Source organism: Lepidochelys olivacea (genome assembly GCF_965140295.1).
Source record: "Lepidochelys olivacea isolate rLepOli2 genome assembly, chromosome: 1".
In the NCBI taxonomy this organism is placed as follows: Eukaryota; Metazoa; Chordata; order Testudines; family Cheloniidae; genus Lepidochelys; species Lepidochelys olivacea.
This window is the reverse complement of record NC_140411.1, coordinates 245,085,693-245,107,108: the sequence shown is the minus strand read 5'-3', so window position 1 is coordinate 245,107,108 and position 21,416 is coordinate 245,085,693. Positions and strand designations below refer to the sequence as shown.

Below are 21,416 nucleotides of genomic sequence, written 5' to 3'. Positions count from 1 at the left end.
TAACAAGGTCTTGTCAGTCCATTTATTTAATACTATCGTCAAAAATTGCAAAGTACAAATATTTAAATCATCCATCTTTTTTTTAAATTGGTTTATCTTTTGTGTAAAATTTAATAGGAATATGTGCAATGCCTTTGGATCTCACTTTTTAGCCTATTACAGTGGGCACAGTGTAGAACCCATATGTGCATGCAGGGATACCTTTACAACTAAATTTGGTAGAAACAAGTGCAATTTATTTTTTTAAAACCGGACTGGATTGAATTGCTATGAAACTGCGGGACAAATAGTACTGGCTGGAGTGGAGTATAATGAGGACAAGCATTTTGCGAACTTCAGCCACATATCTCTGCCAATCTGTCTCACGCCAGATAGGCAACATTCTTTCTAATGCTTGGTCTCTGCAGAAAAGAGGCTGCCAGTTATACAAAGTTATGTGTTCATGTGGAAAAATGTTTGCTAAAATGAATCCAAGCTCCTCTATCTGTGATCTTCCCATAAATGGTTTGGTGTCCTCAGAGAATGCCCTGCAGAAGGTGTTTTTTGTCAAGGTCCAAATTTCTTGGTCAAGGTATAGTCAACGTCCACACTCCAGAGAAATATTTTTCACACCACAATAACAATGATGCTAATAACAAAATAAAAAGATTTTGGGGTCTGACCAAAAGCATCTGGCAGGCCAGATTCGACCCGGGGGCTGCCTATTGAATTCCCCCTGCCCTATAGACTGTTACTAAATCCCCAAACCAGAAAATATACTTTTTGATTTGTATGATTTCAAAATTGAGTGGTAAGCTTTTGCGGGGCTAGATATGCAGGCTCCTTCATGTCTGTCGTGCTTTTAAATGTCAGAATTCAAACTCAGATTCGCTAAGGTGCAAAACTACCTTGATGATCCACTGGCTTTTCTCCCTCTAGTATAGTCCAAGAATCAGTCTGAGATCATGAACAATAATTTTTTTATTCACCCATCTGTGAAATAATATGCAGATTCAAAATGGTGTAAAGGAAGATTTCAAAAAGATCTTACTCACTTTAGACAATATTGGATGATTTGTGGCTTTGCTTCTCTGACAATAGATGAGACTGAACTGTGGTCAAAACAGGATTAAGTGTAATTATTTTTAGGGTTTTTTTAAATGTAACCCAGATTTTTAATTATTCTTTTTTGATGTAGGTATTGTCTTTACCATATATTATCTATTTAGGTGATTTATATAGAGGATGGCTTTGTAAATAAAATCAACTAAAGCGAGTTCTAATCTTTTACCTGTCATTGCAGATTCTAGTTTATAATTTTTAAAAGTTACCCTGTCATAATGAAACTATGATTAACTGTGATGAAAGAACTGGTACACTTTTAAATCTGAGAACTTGGGGATTTGTGTGTATGTGAGAGAGAGTGAAAGAGATAAACAGTTGTTGGAAATGTATTGTTTGGTTCTTCGTGCCAAAACTAACAGCATAAGTAGAATTGACTCGAAGTGCTGCTGATAAAAGGCCAATGTTTGGATTGTTTTGTTTCAGTGTAACATTAGTGCAGGGCTGTATTTTATTGTAAATACAGAAAAGCTGCAGTGAAAAGATATGATCTCTTTACCAAGAAAGAATAATTGTTACAATTCTGTTGGCAATCTGGGAAGAGAATAAGCCATTACTGAGACTCCGTTAAAAATAGCACAGTACTTCCAAACAAGAAAAGAGAGAGGAAACTTGTTACCATTTATTTTTGTATTTAGATATTGCTGTGGAGTGTCCATGGGCTGCTTTATTTAACCTGATAGAAACAGGGGATCTAGGCACACATTAGATTAGAATGTCAGATTAGGATTTTTTCCAGAGAGGAAATAACTTTTCCTGATGGGTTTAACATTATTGGCATTCATTTAACTACTTTTGAAATGACTTGTAGGTGGGTATTATTTTGATAAAGGAAATGCTTGTGGAAAACAGGCAGGCCCTCCATTTTAAACAATACAAGTGAATGTGGGGCCACTACTACTTTTGTTGGTCATTTTTGGCAATCATATCTGGAGCCAAACAATCTGATTTCACCCTCCCTCCCCTGCATGTAAATCTGATGACCTCCTTTGATGAGGTAATGTTTCAATTGACTTAAACATTGTTCAGGAGAATTCACACAAACTTTTCTGCTTTTCACATTGGATTTTTTTTAAATAAACAAATGAATATTACTATTTTATCAGTGCTGAGTGGACACGGCTATGGCATCCGTTGGATTACTGTGTCCAGTTTTGGACTCCCCAGTTGGGGAAAGATGTGGACAAATTGGAGAAAGTCCAGAGAAGAGCAACAAAAATGATTAAAGGTCCAGAAAACATGACCTATGAGGAAAGATTGAAAAAAATGGGTTTGGTTAGTCTGGAGAAGAGACAACATGATATCACGACATAACAGTCTTCAAGTACATAAAAGGTTGTTATAAAGAGGAGGGTGATAAATTGTTCTCCTTAACCACTGAGACAAGAACAGGACAAGAAGCAATAGGCTTAAATTGCAGCAAGGAGATTTAGGTTAGACCTTAGGAAAAACTTCCTGACTGTAAGAGTAGGTAAGCACTGAAACGAATTACCAGGGGAGGTTGTGGAATCTGACACTGAAGGCTTTTAAGAACAGGTTAGACAAACACTTTTCAGGGATGGTCTAGATGATACTTAGTCCTGCGTCAGTGCAGGGAACTGGACTAGATGGCGTATTGAGGTTCCTTCCTGTCCTACATTTCTATGATTCTATGAAATGCACTGGCTACTGTACAGATGTATTTGTACAGTGCCTAGCACAATGGGGCCTCAATCTTGGCTAGGGCCCACGATTGTTAACTGTAATACTAATAGCCATAATAATAATATAGAAAGACATAGTCCTGCCCTGCAGAGCTTACCATCTACAAGGACAGAGGAGGAGGGAAGGGGATACAATAGACAAATTAATGCTCATCTACCTCTCTAGTTAACCATTGCTTGTTGGTTTGTTTGTGGCTACTATTTTATTGTTACTTGTTTTCAATTCCTGCCTGGTTTTTGGTTTTTTAATGATACCTGTTGCCAACTTTGAATTGTTAAGTAAACTTTAACTCTTGCCTATTAAGCCTTGTGAAGTTCACTTTACAGACACCTCCCTCTTACTGTTTGCCCGGGAAATCCAACCTACCTGCTCCTCTCTCCACCCTGCCCAGCCACATAAGAGATTCAGACTTAGTGGCAAGGCAATGGGTTGAAATTCTCTGTGCCAGAGATGAGCTTCATACAGAGGTCCAATGTGTGGACTGGAATATGCAGAGTTTGCAGGTCAGGATTAATGCACACTGATGGAAAGTGCATTCCCACTTAATGGGGGAAGCTTGTAGAATAACCATTGTGGTTAGGCATTTAAAAATAGTCTATTTACGAACAGCTAGCCTAGTCTCCTCCTTTATGTAAACATTTGGGAGTATATTTTCTGGTCACGCACAGTGCTACCATTACTGTGAATGGAATTTATGTAGGTGCCACTACTGTGAGACAACTCTCCAACTAAATATTTATAAACAAGATAAATAGTACTGAAAATGTCTGGGCTTACTGCATTTGTTTTTTGTTGCTTTTCATAAAGGCCACAAAGTACTGTGACTGAATCAAGCTATTGGATCATATTCTGCCCTATTTTATGCACAGGTAACCCCAAGGACTTAAAAGTAAGTAGTCGGCATTTGGTAAATAATGATTTTGGTATTTTTCCTATCCCGATCTCAGATCCAAACAGGTAAAGCTTTTTTTAAAAAAAGCATATGGAGAAACTTGTGATTGTTTCAGCATGGGGGGAATCCCCCCCTCAACAGTCTGAAATGGCATAATAAAGCTACCAAAATCAGTGGCTGTGAAGGCTTCATTGTGTTTAGAGTTAGCCTCCCGGTGCACAGTGTAAGAGAGGAAAGATATCGTGGTATAAATAGGAAATAATACATTAAACCTCTAATAGCACTTAACCATTCAGGATATGAATTGAGTGCCACAAAAGAATGGGAGGGAAAAAAATCTGTCCTATTTCAACAGTCTGATTATTTCTATGGACAAATAAATGGTGCTGTGCGGGCAGCACTTCTCTTGCATGCAGAACCATTTTCGGTAGGGACTGAGTGACTAGTAACACATTCCATCAATAAATACGTCTAGCAAAGGAAGGCTCCTTAATAACCCAATCCATGGGTAGGAGAGGGAGTGTGTGCACATGTGCACATCAGGAGCTGCTAGAAACCGCAGGGGGCAGATGAGGCCATGCAGGTCTCCTGCCCTACCAAATCAGGGAGCCCCATGAGAGAAAAGAATCTCTGGCTTCCTCCACAGATTGAGCATAGCTATTTGCTGACAGCAGAGGAATGTAGAGACTTGGGGCTCCTGAGTTCAATTCCAGGTGCTGGAGGGGAGTGGGCTCCAGTGGTTATAGGCCCTTCTTCCCTTGTCTCTGTCCATCTCTGTTCCTGCCCTCCTCCTCCTATCGACCCCACCCTTCCTGGCTCCCTGCTGCTCCTCTCCTACACCGCACCCCCTGGACCCTGCTTCCCACTCGCTCCTCCAGCTCCTGACCCCTCCCTCCTCTTTTTAGTTCCAAAACACCCCGCCCCATCCTCTGGCTCCAGACCCAAGTTGGAGCATGCTTGCTGCACAAGAACTCTTTGGAGGATTTATCTGCTAGACTCTAAGTCTCTACTGAGCATGTGTGAACTGAGATTTTGTCAGAGGCTTGTAACTTGACCAAAGTTAGGTGAATTTTTTTGGGAACACTCAAAGGCACATCCATGATGCCTGGGCAACCTCCCTGCCAAATTTCAAGTCTGCTCCAAAAACTGGAGATACTGGAGTGGGCTTGGCCAAATGGTTCCAAGAATTATTTTAGCATAGGCAAACCAATGTATTTTTCCCAAATCTGTTCTTGGAAATGGCTTAATAGTTTTAGCTGAAACATTAAAAAAAATCTAAAATAAAAATTTAGTTAGAGACAGACATCCAACATGGAAAAATTTCAGCCCAAATGATCAAAGTTTGACAAAGTTATAAGCAACTGGAAACCGGGACTATTTATGGAAAATGTCAGACAGCCGTAACTATAGGCATCACTACCTGCGCCACCTATAAAACACACATTTTAAGAGCCCTTAATTGTCCTGTGACAAGGGATCACCAGTTCTAAATGGATACTAGTAGATTTCCTCTCTTCAGTGGAGTATAAGTGTCTGCATGGTGGGGGGTTATTTTTCCTCTTAACTATGCTCCTTCTTGTCTGCTCATCATGTCTATGAAATGTCTGGTATGAAGGGAACGTCTTATTCATTCTCCACACATCTTTGGCTTATCTCTCTCTCTCTCTCCCCCCTTCAAATATCCTTTCTTCCCGTTCTTCCATGCATACCCTGAGGGCCTTTGCAAGAAATGAAATTTATACAAAATATCATAGAATGGCCATGGATAGAGGGGGAAAGTCGCCATGTGGCAATGCAGTTTGTTTTCAGACCTCATGAGAGGGATGTTTTGGATGTCTATTTGTTTTAGCAACTGAGCTCTAGTTTGAACCTGTGTTATGTGAGTAGCTGGAGGAGAGCGAGTATGTGCAGTGCTGAAGAGCAGCCTACTGGTCAGGACATTTCCAGGTGATTTAGGCACTGGTAGCTCGATTTCCAGAGGTTCTGAAAACCCCAAATCTCTCAGATGCCATTAGGAATTAGATGTGCTCAGTATCTTTTTATATCAGGATATGTTTAGTTTTCATGTTTTTTTTTAACTTTGCAAATAAGCCTCTCAACATCTAATATTAATAGAAATATTTTCAAGAATGAAAAACAAATCAATGATAAGTTTTCAAACTTTAAAAGGTTCTCTTTCAATATTGACATTCCAAAGATTGCATTAGTGAATGAGTCTGCAGTAAAAGTTAAACAGAAATTGTAACGGACAAGTTTCATATTGCAAGCTGAGTTAAGATTCAATCTTGAAAGGGCCTGATTTTCAGAAAGTGCTGAGCACCCACCATCTAAAAATCAGGGCTCTTTAAGGTGTCTCAGCCTGAGGACCCCAGAACCAAGGCACTCAGAATCACTATTAACTTCTGAAAATTGAGTGCTAGCTGTTAGTAAGACAACGGCATAAAAATAATTGTGAATTTTTTTAAAGCTGACCATGTCCCTTTAAATTGCCAACAACGACTTTTCTGTGTACCTGCCTCTGTGTGTGTGGTGGTGATGATTGGGGTTTAACAGTCTCCGGAGAGGTAAGGGAGCTGGGATACAACACATGTGCTGCAAGGAATGTCAAGTCTAAAGAGGAAAGCAGGAGACCTTTCTTTTCCCCCTCATTACGTTTGTAGCTGTGATTGATATTTTATTTCCCGGCACTGACAGGTATTTTAAGTGAGTTGAAAACCTGCAGGCATCTGGAATATATTTGTTTATTTTTCAGCTTCACCCTGTGTCTGTGTTTGGTTCTTGTTTTCTCACTGGAATGTCATTGACAGCTTGTCCCACAATGTCTCTCTTCATACAGGAAAAATAAGCCTGACTAGGGTGCAAAGATACTACTTGAATACAAAATTCAGTTGGCTGGGCAGATTATGATGAAGATGTGAGTAGGTAGAAAAGGAGACAATTTTTTTTTACTGAAGGAATATTGACCATCCCCACAAGAGAACTGCATTTTCAAAGGATGGCTTTGTCACTGGATATAAGCTTCCCACCCATTTCCTAATAATGCTCTTATTTTGCTCTTTGGTATATGTGGGTTTTCATAGTGTTGTGATTGTTTTGCCTCCCCCGCAACTGGGCTAGAGGGGGCTTGGTTTGACAGAGAGGCTGTGGGAATGGAAATGGAAAACTGTGTTCTTCTGGAGATGGAGTCTCCTCTCTCCAGCTCTAGAAGAATAAGACACTAAAGGGGGGGCGTGTGTGTATTTAGCAATGTGATCTCACCTCATTCCTTCTGGGATCCCTGATGTTAAAGTATTTTTTTTAATGTTTTAACTGTTTGTTGTATTTCTGTAGTGCCCAAGGTGATTGGGTGGAGGGTGGAGAGGAGGAGAGAAGGAGTTGCTGTTTTATACAGAAAAGAATTACTTTACGGATTGGGGCTGATCCTCAGCTGGTGTCAATTGTCATAGTGTCACGACAACTTGGGATGCCTCAAATGTTAAAAGAAAAGAAAAAAGAGGTCTGTTCCTTAGAGAACTTTGTTTTGATTAACACACAGTCCATCTGGTACCAGGAATTTTTACGTTGCTGTAAACTGCATGGTTTTGAGTTTTACTAGGCTACCTACCTGCTGTCCTCAGTTATAAAATCTCTGAATTCTGTGATAATGTAATTGATTTCAGGATGAGCTGTACTTTTCAGGAAATCAAAGCTGCCAAATATCTGTCTTGGCCTCTGTTCGAAGTGGGTAAGAGAAATCCTTGCGTTATTAAGCATTTTTGGATTTATTGTGTCTTTGTGTTGCTTCAGGGAGTATTCCTCTCAGGCTTTTAAAAGACAGCAAGTAGCCAGTTACATAGTGGATTTTGCTTTGTGGGAGAGTTGGCATGAAGGCAAGTTGAAACCTCTGTCCAAATGTTCTTTTTTCACACTTGGTTAGCAGAAATGGCAATCTGGATTTCCTGCTCCAATTTGCTCTATTCATTAAAATCAGTGAGATCCACATCTTGAAATGTTTACTGTATTATTATGATGAGGCACTAATATTTTGTGAGATCATTCTTTTTGTTGCACAGAGCTACTGGTAATATACAGTTTTCTTCTTCTCTGTGTCCCACCCTGACTCCAGTATGGGGTGTGCATGAGCACTAGGAATCTGTGTTCTTGTGCATATGCGGATGGAGCTGATGATGTGGAGTGATCCTTCTGAACAGAGAGGTGTCTTAGGGTATGTCTACACTGCAGTTAAAAACCCACAGCTGGCATGTGCCCGCTGTCTCGGGCTCGCGGAGCTGTTTAACTGTGGTGTAGCTGTTCAGGGTCAGGCTGGAGCCCAGGCTCTTGGACCTTGTGAGGTGGACAAATCCCACAGGTCAGGTTGCAACCCAAGCCGGAACATCTACACCCCAGTTAAGCAGCCTCTTAGCCACAGCCTCACAAGCCTAAGTCAACTGGCATAGGCTAGCCGTGGGTGTCTAATTGCAGTACAGACATACTCTTAGATGTTTGACAGGGCTGTGTGGCTAGCAAATGAATAGAATTCTGATCTGTGACTGACTCGGTATAAAAGGCAGTTGTTTTTATAAAGGTACAAAACAATGAAATCTTGCAAAAGTGCAAAACAATTACATTTATTATTTTAAATATCCTGGTTAGCTTACCAAATAAGAATCATTAGCAACTTACAAACCAAACAAGCAAGCTGCACTAGAAAAACAAACCTGATCCAGGTTGTGTCTCTAAGCTGCAATTTTACCTTGTGTATTTTGGAAGCTGTGCATGACTGCTATTTAGAAAACTTACTTTTCCTGCTTGATCTGCAGCTCTGTGGAATTTGCGACAGGAACAGTGAATTGTCCTTTGCTCACATTGGCCACAAGTAAGATGTCTTCCTAGTTAGTCTTTCTGAGACCAGTAATACCACCCATAAGACATCCAGAATACACCAGGGTTCTGGCAAAACAGCATTTTGATGAGCTAAGTTACCCATATCGTTACCCATGGGTTGGTATTTCATATATGCCACTTCTCTAGCTTGGATGGCCAGGAGAGCTGGATCAACAAGCAGAGTATGATGTTATTATCTTTCATGGTTTTCCTCGTAGATTTCATAGCACAAGCCCTTTTTAAGTCAGAAAAACATATTTCGTAATGGAATCTGCATGAAAAGAAAATTTGACAGATGTTAACCAAGTGTAAGCAGGCTATTATAATGGGAAGTGTTAGGCAACCTTAACAGTAGGCTGCGCTACAAGCCCCGTCTATAATAATGTAAACAAAATACAACCAACCACTTCTGTTGCTTACTAAAAGTCATAAGAGGTTTGAATTTCATGAGACATTCCAACTGGCACAAAAGTCCAGGGCCTGATCCAAACCCCGTTGAAGTCACTTGGAGTCTTTCCCTTGGCTTCAGTGGGCCTTGAATCAGGGCCATAGTGAAAACTTGAAGGCCAGTCTGACCTTTCATGAAGTATAAAACCTGAAGACTAGTCTGAGTTTCCTTGTTCTGGGAAGTTGGGGCCTGATTAAAATCAGTGGGAGTTCAGAAAACTTTTCACCTTGCAGGATTGGGGTCTTGAAGACCAGTCTGACATTTAAGTCACCTCCTACTCTTAAATGTCAACATTTATAAATAAGTAGACGACAAGGGACTGAGGTTATCCAGCTTTCTCTACAGTACATAGTTTGGGTTACTATGTTTTAGGAACGATGCTTACAGAAGGTTTTTTAAAGAAATTGCATTTTTTAGAGTATATCCAGCTGCACTCTCTTTTCTTTTTGTTGTTAACCTGTAATTCCTTCTCATATAGGTTTTGGTTCTGCTGCTTTTGTCAGCAGTGAAAGCTTTTCTTCATATTTCAAAGGTGCCTAGCATCACTAACTTCCTGCTATCGAAAAGTTGAACAAAAAGCCACAAATTAAGAATCTCTCTTTCTTGAGGAAGTGTTGTGACCTCATTTTTGCTGTGACTTGAAGGGCTAAAGGTAGTTAGACGATCCTGTGTATTGAGAGATTTCGAGAGGAAATCAAAAATAAATTTCTATACTAGATGTTTGCAGGAAAAAGCATGACTCTTTCCTTGCATGGAGTGCTCACTTGAATACAAGCACTGTAAACTGTTTCATAATCTTTGTAGATTGTACAAACTGATTTTTTTTATTCCTTATTTTTAACACTTTCCAAAAAGCTGAAAGATAATGTTTCTTCTGTTTTCTCTAAGTTAAAAACATTCTTCACCTCCTAAATACTTATCCCCCTCAACTGTCTTCTCCAATGTTTTACTTGTTTTTCTTCCTCAGAAAAACGAAAAGTTTGTAGGGTCCTATATAAGCATATTTAGTATTTAGTTACTTTAGTGCCATAGTGAGGGTCATTAATTATTTTAAAATGCATATTAGAATTTGGAGAACATTTTACTGTATTAGAATAATTTTGAGAGATCAAGTTTTTGAGCTTTATAAGGCTTGACCTCAAGCCTTTAATTTTACCTGCCTGTGGAGCAGGGAGGGTTTCTACAGACAAAGGGCATCCTGTAGAATCCTAGAGTATCAGGGTTGGAAGGGACCTCAGGAGGTCATCTAGTCCAACTCCCTGCTCAAAGCAGGACCAATCCCCACTAAATCATCCCAGCCAGGGCTTTGTCAAGCCTGACCTTAAAAACCTCTAAGAAAGGAGATTCCACCACCTCTCCAGGTAACTCATTCTAGTGCTTCACCACCTGTGCATTTGACTCACTTCAATTAATAATCATAACAAGCTAGTCAAGTGACTTGTAATAGAAATGGAGTATGTGAACTCTACTTAAAAAGAGAGATGTTTTAAAGAAGCTCAATTCTTACAGACTATGCCTCCTTCTCTAGTTTTTGAGCACATAATTGGGTTAAGGAGCTTCTGAGTTTTAACCATGGCCTGATAGTGACTTCTTCCTTGCTGGGCAAGTCATACATGGAGATTTGTGAGCATTAAGTAGTTGATGGTTGTAAATAGAGCTGGTTGGGGAAACAATTGTGATAATTTCTGCAATTTTTTTCATTTGAAATTTTGTTAAAATTTAGAAATAAAATGTTGACTAATTCTAATTAGAAAATGCTTTGAAAATGCAAAATGATACAAATGCTTATCGTTATAGCTTTATTGTTAACACATTGATAGACATAGGATGGTTAGAGCATTGTGCCAGTGATTTTTCAGTGTGAAAAACAAGCTACTTTCTACTAAGTATTAAAGCAAGTATTTGTTAATTTGCATTTCAGCTACCTGACTGCAAGTAACAACCAGAATTTCTTGTATACTGCAAGGCCATTTTTGAAGAGGGCTGCTTTAGTAATAAGTTATGTAAGTATGAGTGATTTTAAAAATGTGGTGTTGTACACCTAAATAATATTAACATTAATGTTGCTGAATAGCATCACCAACAAAACTAGAAAGCTGAAATTGCAGCTGAAATTCTATTTTAAGTGGTTGACTAGGTGGTGTTAACTAACAGTTAATCATGAAAGATAGTCCAATAAAATTTCAGCTGGACAGTTAGTTAAAATTCTCTTTTAGTTTACATAGGTCGTTATTTAAAAATCAACATTTGCAAATATCCCACAGTTGATCCTTTTCTAAATAGTGGGGAAATTTACAGTGTAAAATATACCACTGTGGCTTAATTGGAAAATACTGACTTTTCAATGGTAATCACTGCAAGTGTAAAGAATGAACCCCATCTCCAGAAAGAAGGTGACCATGCTGCTCCAGCTAGCAGGACAGGCAGTAAGGAGAAATCAAAAGCTTGCTAATTTTAAAGCATAACTTCCCTGTTGCCCCCTACATGCCAGATTCTGTTTCCCTTACCTGGAACAGTAGCTAATGACACAAGTAATCCCCTTGAAACCAGCTCAAAAATAAATCTGTGGAACTCGTGCAGAGTGAGGTATTACTCAGCATGAGAAAAGGTATTGACACATTCATACTCACAAACATTGTCTGTTTTGAGAAGGCTTGATATCCCATACAGTCCATGGCAGTAGTACACACTTACACTGTGGCGGGACACTATGACAGAAAAGGGTAGAAAATTATCCAGATAAATATTTGTGAAATTCCTTTTATGTATATTCATAACGTGGTTTGTTTTTTAGTGGATGTTCAAGGATTAACACCCTGCTATGCCACTGATGCTAATAGGAATTGATTCCATAACTGCCCTGGAAATTAATTTGATATCAAGCCCTAGTTTGTGTTGATTTCTCTGCAGTGTTTGCTAAATCTTAAAGAGCCATCTAAAAAAATATAAATAAAAAAAAATTGAGTCTTCATTTTAAAGATTTGGATTTCCATGTATGGTATAATATTGCTCAAAAGGAGGTAACCATTTCAATAGATGTTGTTCTTCTCTGAAGGTGATTCTTGTTTTATATTTCCGTTTCTGGATAATGGGAGGTTCCATGCCAATGTTTTCAGAACAGGACAATCCAGCTTCATTCTCACCTTACTTACTTACAAGGTACAGTACCAATAACTGCACAAACTTATTAACTACATGTAGTTTTCTTGAACTAAAATGTTTTAGTCAGGGAACGAACAGATCTTTGTTTTGTTGGTTAACTTCTACACTTAACTGTATTTCCTTATTGCTCTCCCAAGACTAGAAAACAATTGGCATTATTTGAATCACTGAAGCATGCAACAATGCCTGTGGTATTATGGTGTTATTGTTTGTTGTTGTTGTTTATGCTTTTTTGTTGAAACCAACAAGCTTATCTTTATAAGGGCAAGGTTTGTCGCCTAGTGGTTTGAGCATAGCAGTGGGAGTCCAGGTATCCCAGCTCTGATGCTAACTTTTTCCTGTGATGTGGGGAAAATCACTTGACCTTTTTGTCTCAGATGGAGATTCTGTAAAATGGAAAAAATGATACTTAAAAATCCCTCTGGAGTGCTAATGAGCAGTTAGCACTTTGACGATATAAGGCAAGATAGGGGTCTCAGGTATTCTTTTTGCTCTTACAAAGATATATCTCTAGCTGGGCCTGGCTGCTAGGGATTAATTAAAAGTAATGGTCTGACACTTGCAATTTATGTTAGCAGAAGGTTTTGTTTTTTATCATCAGATTCATTGGTGAAATAGCATAAAGAAGCTGATATTGGAGCAATGATGTTTCATTGCCCTCATAGTCAAACCAAGGCTGGGGTGTTGTCACTTTCCACAACCTAAGTTGGACTAAGTCAGTACTTGGATTTGAGGTCACACTGGAGCTTCCGGAAGTATTGTTATGATGCAGAAAATGACCTTCTTCCCTCTGAGTCAGACCAAACCAGTATTTTAGGATGATGATGGGGAGCTTTTTTATATTCAGGGGCTTTGCTTTAATTGATAAAACAAAGAATATGCTTGGCTTGATAATGCAAGAAGGATCATAGTTGTGGGGATGTTGTTTTGAAGAGAGGATGTGAAAGTAATTGAAAAGTTTTTGTTCCAATGTCCCCGTTGATTCCAAATGAAAGGAGTAGCAGTCCTGTTTGATACCATTTTTCTGGAATGCTGATTTGTTGTTTTTAAAGACTAAAGCTCAAACACAGCTGAGACTAGCAGACTGAGATTGAGACACTGTTGTTCAACATCTGGAGCAAAATTGAACTGGATCTCATTTGAGAAACTACTCTAATAACGTGCCAACAGCTTCCTATTACTAGCAATACTAAAATTGCTTCCAGGGAACATGCTAGCTAATCTGGAAAGCTCTAAATTGTTACATATGATGCATGTTTAGAATTTACATTAAAGTGTCTAATAATAACATATTTCTTAAATCATAGTATAAAAGACTTAGCTGTTTGTTCCTCTATTTAACATGTTTATCCTAAGAGTAAGGTTATATAATATAAACCAACCCAGTATGACTTGTTATTTATTATTCTGTAACTGAAAATGTTTTATTATATTTGCAATTAACATTTTACATTGTCTGCAATGACTGGGGTAGCTTTTAAAAGAAAAACTAAATTATTTGGTATAAGAGTGAATATTTCCCTGATAATAGCACAGGGTTTTTTTTAGTGGCATGCTTCTGAAAGGCAACTAATTGATATCACTGCAGACTGAGCTCCTCTTTATCTGAAGGACAGGTGTGGTACAGAGAGCAGGCCGACCTTCCCTGTGTTGTCCCATTGATATGTGTCAGCCCTGACTTGAAGTAACTATCTTTAGAAGGAAAGAAGAGTTCATTGTCCAGTGCCCATTCTGTTCTTAGCCTGTGCTATAGCTGCCAACAAGGGTACCAGCTATAAACATGTTTTGTTTGTAGAGCTGGACAAGAACCAGAATTTCATTCCCACAGAAAATTTTGTGTTTCAGATCCCCTCCCCCCCATTCCAAATCAGAAATACACAGTTTTTTGTGGGATGAAAATTTTTGAAAGTTTAGAAGAACCAAAATGGAATTTTCTTGAAAATTTCTGGATTGGCAAACTGGCTGCCCAGCTGGACAGCCTATCAGTCAGGAGCCCAGAGAGCCAGCCAGCCTGCCTGCCTGCCTGATTTCCACCTAAAGTTTTGTTGCAATCAACACATTCTTATGGAACATTTCAATATTTGAATCAGTGTTTTCCAATGGAAAATTTTTGTTCAGCTCTAGATGTTTGTAATGTGATCCACTGTGAGCTGGACATGGACCATAAACTAATTCACCAGAGCCTAATATTTATTGTGTGACTGGTATGGCTTTCCCAGTCTTCAACAACACAAGCATGTGCATTAACCTCAGTAAAACTATATATTTCCACATTTCTTAACTGTCGGAAGTAGATGTATTCTATAATTGTGACAATGTGAAATCTTTTTAAAGTGAATCAGTTGTTTGTTCAACCTCCTAATAAAGTTTCTGCAATTCTGTTGCATGTGCAGGGATACAAACGAGTAGCTCAAAGGTCAGAGTGCGGGCATGTGTATGTGGTAATCTACAGTGCCCCAGCTTGGTGCTCACTAACTTGCCATGTGGAGCCTGCTATAGGGCAGGGAAAGTCCCGGAGTGCAGCTTGCCATACTGCACTTTGAAGCACTGTTACTCTAAGCCACACTCTGGGTCTTTCACTGCACTGTATCACTGTCCACTTGGGACATTACGGCACAGAAAGCCGGTACATAGTAGGTTCTCACCCTGGCTTGCCACTTAGTAACTTGCCGTGTAGACAAGTCCTATGAATGCTTTAATGGACAGACCCTGCTGGACAGTACTGTCTTCCAGTGTCACCAAAAGAATTTAAACTTTCAGTGAGATCTGCAGCATACTCCATTATGATGGCCTGTGCCTCTAACAATGACCTCCAGTAGAGGTAATGCTAGAATGGCAGAATAGGCCTGTTACGTGATTGATTCCATCTTTCAGCCAAGGCAGAAAATAAAAGGTACAGGAAATCCTACTCTTCTTGAAGACTCACTAGAGATGGGAAATGGGACCTCCTGTATCCCACACAAGGAATCCCGGTCTAATGAACCACTGGTTATAAAATTCATAAACTTGAGTTGAAGTCGCTGCAAGTTGCTGTCACAAGTTTTGCTATGGATAAGCAACTGCAGCACAGTGTAACTTCAACCAAGCCTCTGTGACATGCTTAATGGGGTTAGGATGAAATGGAGGAAAGATGTAATAGTTATAAAGGGATTGAGCGATACAAAGCTTGATGTAAACTTTTTACTGAAGTGCAGTTAGAGTCTTAGCAGGGCATTCAGCAGTAGGCTTGGCATGCTTCAGACATTCTGCACAACGTTTCTTTATTCTGCTGTTCTTGAGGGAAAATATTTGAGTCCTCTGAATAATGATGAGTACATATTGTATTACGAACACCTTGTTAAGACTGAGGAAAAATATTCAATGTACAGTATGTCTCACAGATAGTGTAAGAGACAGATAACAGCAGCAACCTTACCAGTAAGTTCCAAATAAAAATATTTAAAAAAATAAGTTTCTCTCCAAGTGTAATTGTATAGTAACCATTGCAGGCATTGGCTGTGTGACAGCCATAAATCCATCTATTGCAGCCATGAATGAGCCCTAACTGTGTCTTTTAATTTGCTTTACAATATGACTGCTTTGGTAGATAGCATTTTTTATGTGGTCAAACTACTTTTTTTTCCGTAGTTTGGCTTTTGTGTGTGTGTTAAGTGTTTCAATCAGATATGTGAGAATTCAACACAGTGGAAATTCAGAAACCCGAAGAAACACTCATCCACCAAAGTTTACGTCTTTTACACTTCATTTGGATTTATGTTTGTTTTCTAAGTGACGCATTTAATTATGACTGTTGAGGCTTCAAAGGGAATAGAGCTATTGAGCTCAAGGAGCAAACGTCTGCTGTGGAAGCAGATCGCTGCGCCAGCTAGGTTTGTCTGGCAAGGCAAGGGAAGTCAGAGGCAACAACCCCTATGGGATTTGCACTAGACCCTAGGCTAGTAAAGCAATATTAAAACCAACCTCTGCAATATACCAGCCCATTAATTAGCCATCCAGAGCATTCTGACTCTTGGCCACACTTTCTGAGTTTAGGAGCTCTTGCTGCTTTCTCAGTGTGTTTCATTTAATCTGCATTTCAGTATAATATGTACAATAGACTTTTTATTTCAGTGTTCACTTTTGGGTAAGGCAGGAAAATGCAGAGACAGCAAGAAGTCCTGGCTCACTAACATGGGGACCCCCTCAGTCCATATATTAAATTTTAAAATATGTTTTCATTTAAAAAAGGAGGGGGTGGGACCCTCATGGTAAAATGACAAAGCACAAGTCTCTCTCCTGAAGTGTGAACCTGCCTACTCCAGGCCAAAGAGTTGAACATGTCTCTTACTTAATCTTATATGGTTTAATGAGCAAACCCTGATAAATGTTGCTATCCTGAAATATTGGTTGTTAACCGGCATTTATAATGGGGCTGTGGAGCCAATTACAAACCCTGCTTGTGAAACACAATATCCTGTGAATGCAAATACCTGGACACCCAAAGATAGCTTTGGGAAAAGAGGCACAGCTTAAACATTAGCATCAGACATTTATTCCTCTCAGCCATGTGTTTCATTTTTAAAATCCATTGCCAACACAGGGCTGGAGAAAGTAGCTTGACCCCTTGAGGCAAATAGCCAGTATCTTTTTTTTTTTTTTTTTGTATTCATTCCACTTTCTGTTGGCACTGGATAGGTAAAGATAAGGCTGTTTTCTCTGGGGTCCCATGGCCTTTTTAGACCATTTAAAAATGTCTATCTCGACTGATTTCCAAGAGATCTATGTTTTTAACTTCCTGGGGAGTAGTAATCCATATGTCAGTCATTGCCCAGGGGACTCACCATTTCCCCCCTACTGTAAACCTTGGTTGAAGCCCTGGTGTGTAGCCATCAATCTGTTAGATTGGCTTAGGGTGCCCCTTGGAATCCATTGCTACCATTTTTTAGCTAGGAAAATGGATCACATTTGAACACAAAACTCTCAGGGATTTATAGGTTTGGGGAGAACAAGATCAGCCCCAGGGTTTTGCATATTGCAACATTATCAGGATGATCCCCAAGAGCTCAGGTTTTATTGGAAGATCAGTCTCGTTTGAATGTCTGATTTGAATGTGCCTCATTCTTAAAAATCTGATATTTTCAACTAGTTAGCAGCAAAGTTTAGGAGGAGACTCAGAAACAGACCTACTAGATTAATGAATAGAAAGATCAGTACAGTTTATACAGCATCCTCCTCCACAGTTGTACCTTGTAGTAGAAGGTACATCTTACTATTCAGCAAGCTGCAGCTGCTTGTATAGCTCTGTATTTCTGTACTCTGTGTACCCAGCACTGTATTGATAGGCAGCTTTTCTTCTAGTTGCCACAGCTCTGTGATGATGAAAGGGATTATATGGAGCCATTATATTTTTTGCAGTTGAGAGGGCTTTTTCCCCTCCATTAATGTTTATGCTGACATTTGGATCTTGTCTCCTACTGATGATGTGAAATCGGACTTTGTGAGACCGATCTATCATTTTATTTATTTAAACAAATGTGATTTTACTCTATGAACACAGAATGTACTGGGCAGAGAAAGAACGTATTATTTTATGATTATTATAAGAAAATGGTATAGGTTGACAAGATACAAGTAAATTCCTGCAGAAGATATGACTGGACTGATAAGCTGCTTGAGATATGTGCCCTAGAGGATATGCAAATAAATATAACTCAAATACAATACCTTAAATAACATCACCAGGTTATAATTGCAGCAGCATGTGTTTTACAACAGTGTCATGAAGTGGCTCATCATCCACACTTGATTTAGAGCTTTGCAAACGGTGGAAAGAGCCTAGAGATGAAATGAGTTCTGCTGTTAATATGTGAGTGAGAAACTCTTCTCCTAATAAAGGACATAAATGAATTCTTGTCACCATTAGAAAGAACTAAAACCCCCTTGCGTACCAGGTAAAGCGCCTGGGTTATTTAAACAAGGGAGTGATGAGCTAAAGGGTTCTACATCCATAGTGGCCAGGATGGTGTTATCAGGAAAATCACCGATGGATTGTAGTTTCCTCAGGAAGTCAGTGGTGTCTCGAAGGTAGCTGGGAGTGCTGGTAGCGTAGGGCCTGAGGAGGGAGTCTCCATAGCCAGACAATCCTGCTGTCAGGGTGCCAATGCCTGAGATGATGGGGCGCCCAGGATTTCCAGGTTTATGGGTCTTGGGTAGTAGATAGAATATCCCAGGTTGGGGTTCCAGGGGTATGTCTGTGTGGATTTGTTCTTGTGCTTTTTCAGGGAGTTTCTTGAGCAAATGCTGTAGTTGCTTTTGGTAACTCTCAGTGGGATCAGAGGGTAATGGCTTGTAGAAAGTGGTGCTGGAGAGCTGCCGAGCAGCCTCTTGTTCATATTCTGACCTATTCATGATGACAACAGCACCTCCTTTGTCAGCCTTTTTGATTATGATGTCAGAGTTGTTTCTGAGGCTGTGGATGACATTGTGTTCTGCACGGCTGAGGTTATGGGGCAAGTGATGCTGCTTTTCCACAATTTCAGCCCGTGCACGTTGGTGGAAGCACTCTATATAGAAGTCCAGTCTGCTGTTTCGACCTTCAGGAGGAGTCCACCTAGAATCCTTCTTTTTGTAGTGTTGGTAGGGAGGTCTCTGTGGATTAGTATGTTGTTCAGAGGTATGTTGGAAATATTCCTTGAGTCGGAGACGTCGAAAATAGGATTCCAGGTCACCACAGAACTGTATCATGTTCGTGGGGGTGGAGGGGCAGAAGGAGAGGCCCATCGGTGATCTTCCCGATAACACCATCCTGGCCACTATGGATGTAGAAGCCCTCTACACCAACATTCCACACAAAGATGGACTACAAGCCGTCAAGAACACTATCCCCGATAATGTCACGGCTAACCTGGTGGCTGAACTTTGTGACTTTGTCCTTACCCATAACTATTTTACATTTGGGGACAATGTATACCTTCAGATCAGCGGCACTGCTATGGGTACCCGCATGGCCCCACAGTATGCCAACATTTTTATGGCTGATTTAGAACAATGCTTCCTCAGCTCTTGTCCCCTAACGCCCCTACTCTACTTATGCTATATTGATGACATCTTCATCATCTGGACCCATGGAAAAGAAGCCCTTGAGGAATTCCACTATGATTTCAACAATTTCCATCCCACCATCAACCTCAGCCTGGTCCAGTCCACACAAGAGATCCACTTCCTGGACACTACAGTGCTAATAAACAATGGTCATATAAACACCAGCCTATACCGGAAACCTACTGACCGCTATTCCTACCTACATGCCTCCAGCTTTCACCCTGACCACACCACACGATCCATCGTCTACAGCCAAGCTCTGCGATACAACCGCATTTGCTCCAACCCCTCAGACAGAGACAGACACCTACAAGATCTCTATCAAGCATTCTTACAAATGCAATACCCACCTGCGGAAGTGAAGAAACAGACTGATAGAGCCAGAAGAGTTCCCAGAAGTCACCTACTACAGGACAGGCCTAACAAAGAAAATAACAGAACGCCACTAGCCGTCACCTTCAGCCCCCAACTAAAACCCCTCCAACGCATTATTAACCTATACAACCTATCCTGAAGGATGACCCAACACTCTCACAAATCTTGGGAGAAGGCCAGTCCTTGCCTACAGACAGCCCCCCAACCTGAAGCAAATACTCACCAGCAACCACATACCACACACAACAGAACCACTAACCCAGGAACCTATCCTTGCAACAAAGCCCGTTGCCAACTGTGCCCACGTATCTATTCAGGGGACACCATCACAGGGCCTAATAACATCAGCCACACTATCAGAGGCTCGTTCACCTGCACATCCACCAATGTGATATATGCCATCATGTGCCAGCAATGCCCCTCTGCCATGTACATTGATCAAACTGGACAGTCTCTACATAAAAGAATAAATGGGCACAAATCAGATGTCAAGAATTATAACATTCATAAACCAGTCGGAGAACACTTCAATCTCTCTGATCACGTGATTACAGACATGAAAGTCGCTATTTTACAACAAAAAAACTTCAAAGCCAGACTCCAGCGAGAAACTGCTGAATTGGAATTCATTTGCAAATTGGAGACAATTAACTTAGGCTTGAATAGAGACTGGGAGTGGCTTAGTCATTATGCAAGGTAGCCTATTTCCCCTTGTTTTTTCCTACCCCCCCCCCAAACTTTCTTGTTAAACCCTGGATTTGTGCTGGAAATGGCCCACCTTGATTATCATACACAATATAAGGAGAGTGGTCACTTTGGACAAGCTATTACCAGCAGGAGAGTGAGTTTGTGTGTGTGTGTGGGGGGGACGGGCGGGTGAGAAAACCTGGATTTGTGCTGGAAATGGCCCAACTTGATTATCATACACATTGTAAGGAGAGTGATCACTTTAGATAAGCTATTACCAGCAGGAGAGTGGGGTGGGAGGAGGTATTTTTTCATGCTTTTTGTGTGTATATAATAAGATCTTCTACACTTTCCACAGTATGCATCCGATGAAGTGAGCTGTAGCTCACGAAAGCTTATGCTCAAATAAATTGGTTAGTCTCTAAGGTGCCACAAGTACTCCTTTTCTTCTATTCCTAGGCTCCCAGGCCCAACATCTTCTGGCAGCCATAACAAAAGTAACCCAGAGGATTAAATTGTGCCACTTAACAATGTTCCAGTTTGTTACACCATCCCTTTGGGGGCTGGAGTGGGGGAATAGGCTGCATAATCCTTTGTGACAAAAAGAAGGCGGGTCATGCTCTATCTTCTTCCCATACCATTTGCAGGGGTTGCCTGGAGGGGGCAGTCCTTGCACTTTCCAACGACAGTCATGGAGATCATCCCTGGCCTTCATGCACTGCCTGTAATAGCGGGCGAGGCTGTAGGGATGGAGACACCTACAGTCAGAAACAAGCCTGAGTGAACTTCACAGAGGAATCAAGTCAGAGGGGGAGAAATTAACAAAATTTACAAACCGAACAAATCCTGAGCCTAGCCTAGGGTTGCCAACTGTCTAATCACACAGACCCAAATACTCTTGCCCTGCCCTGCCCCGTCCCGCCCCTCCTCCGAGGCCCCGCCACGCTCCATCCCTCCTCCCTCAGACACTCGCTCTCCCCCACCCTCACTCACTTTCACTGGGCTGGGGCAGGGGGTTGGGGTGCAGGAGGGGGTGCAGGCTCCGGGAGGGGGCTGGGGCAGGAAGGGATTGGGGTGGAGAGGGGGTGAGAAGTGCGGGCTCTG

At 40.6% G+C, this 21,416-nt stretch overlaps 1 protein-coding gene across 1 annotated transcript in view; it reads left to right on the top strand.

Moving 5' to 3' along the window:
* Positions 1–21,416, top strand: part of TMTC1 (transmembrane O-mannosyltransferase targeting cadherins 1) — a 175,791-nt gene that overhangs the window by 47,098 nt on the left and 107,277 nt on the right. Inside the window, exons 6-7 of the mRNA XM_084647478.1 lie at positions 10,930–11,011; positions 12,064–12,167. Of these exons, the coding sequence (XP_084503604.1) occupies positions 10,930–11,011; positions 12,064–12,167 (186 nt within the window). The remainder of the gene's footprint in view (positions 1–10,929; positions 11,012–12,063; positions 12,168–21,416) is intronic.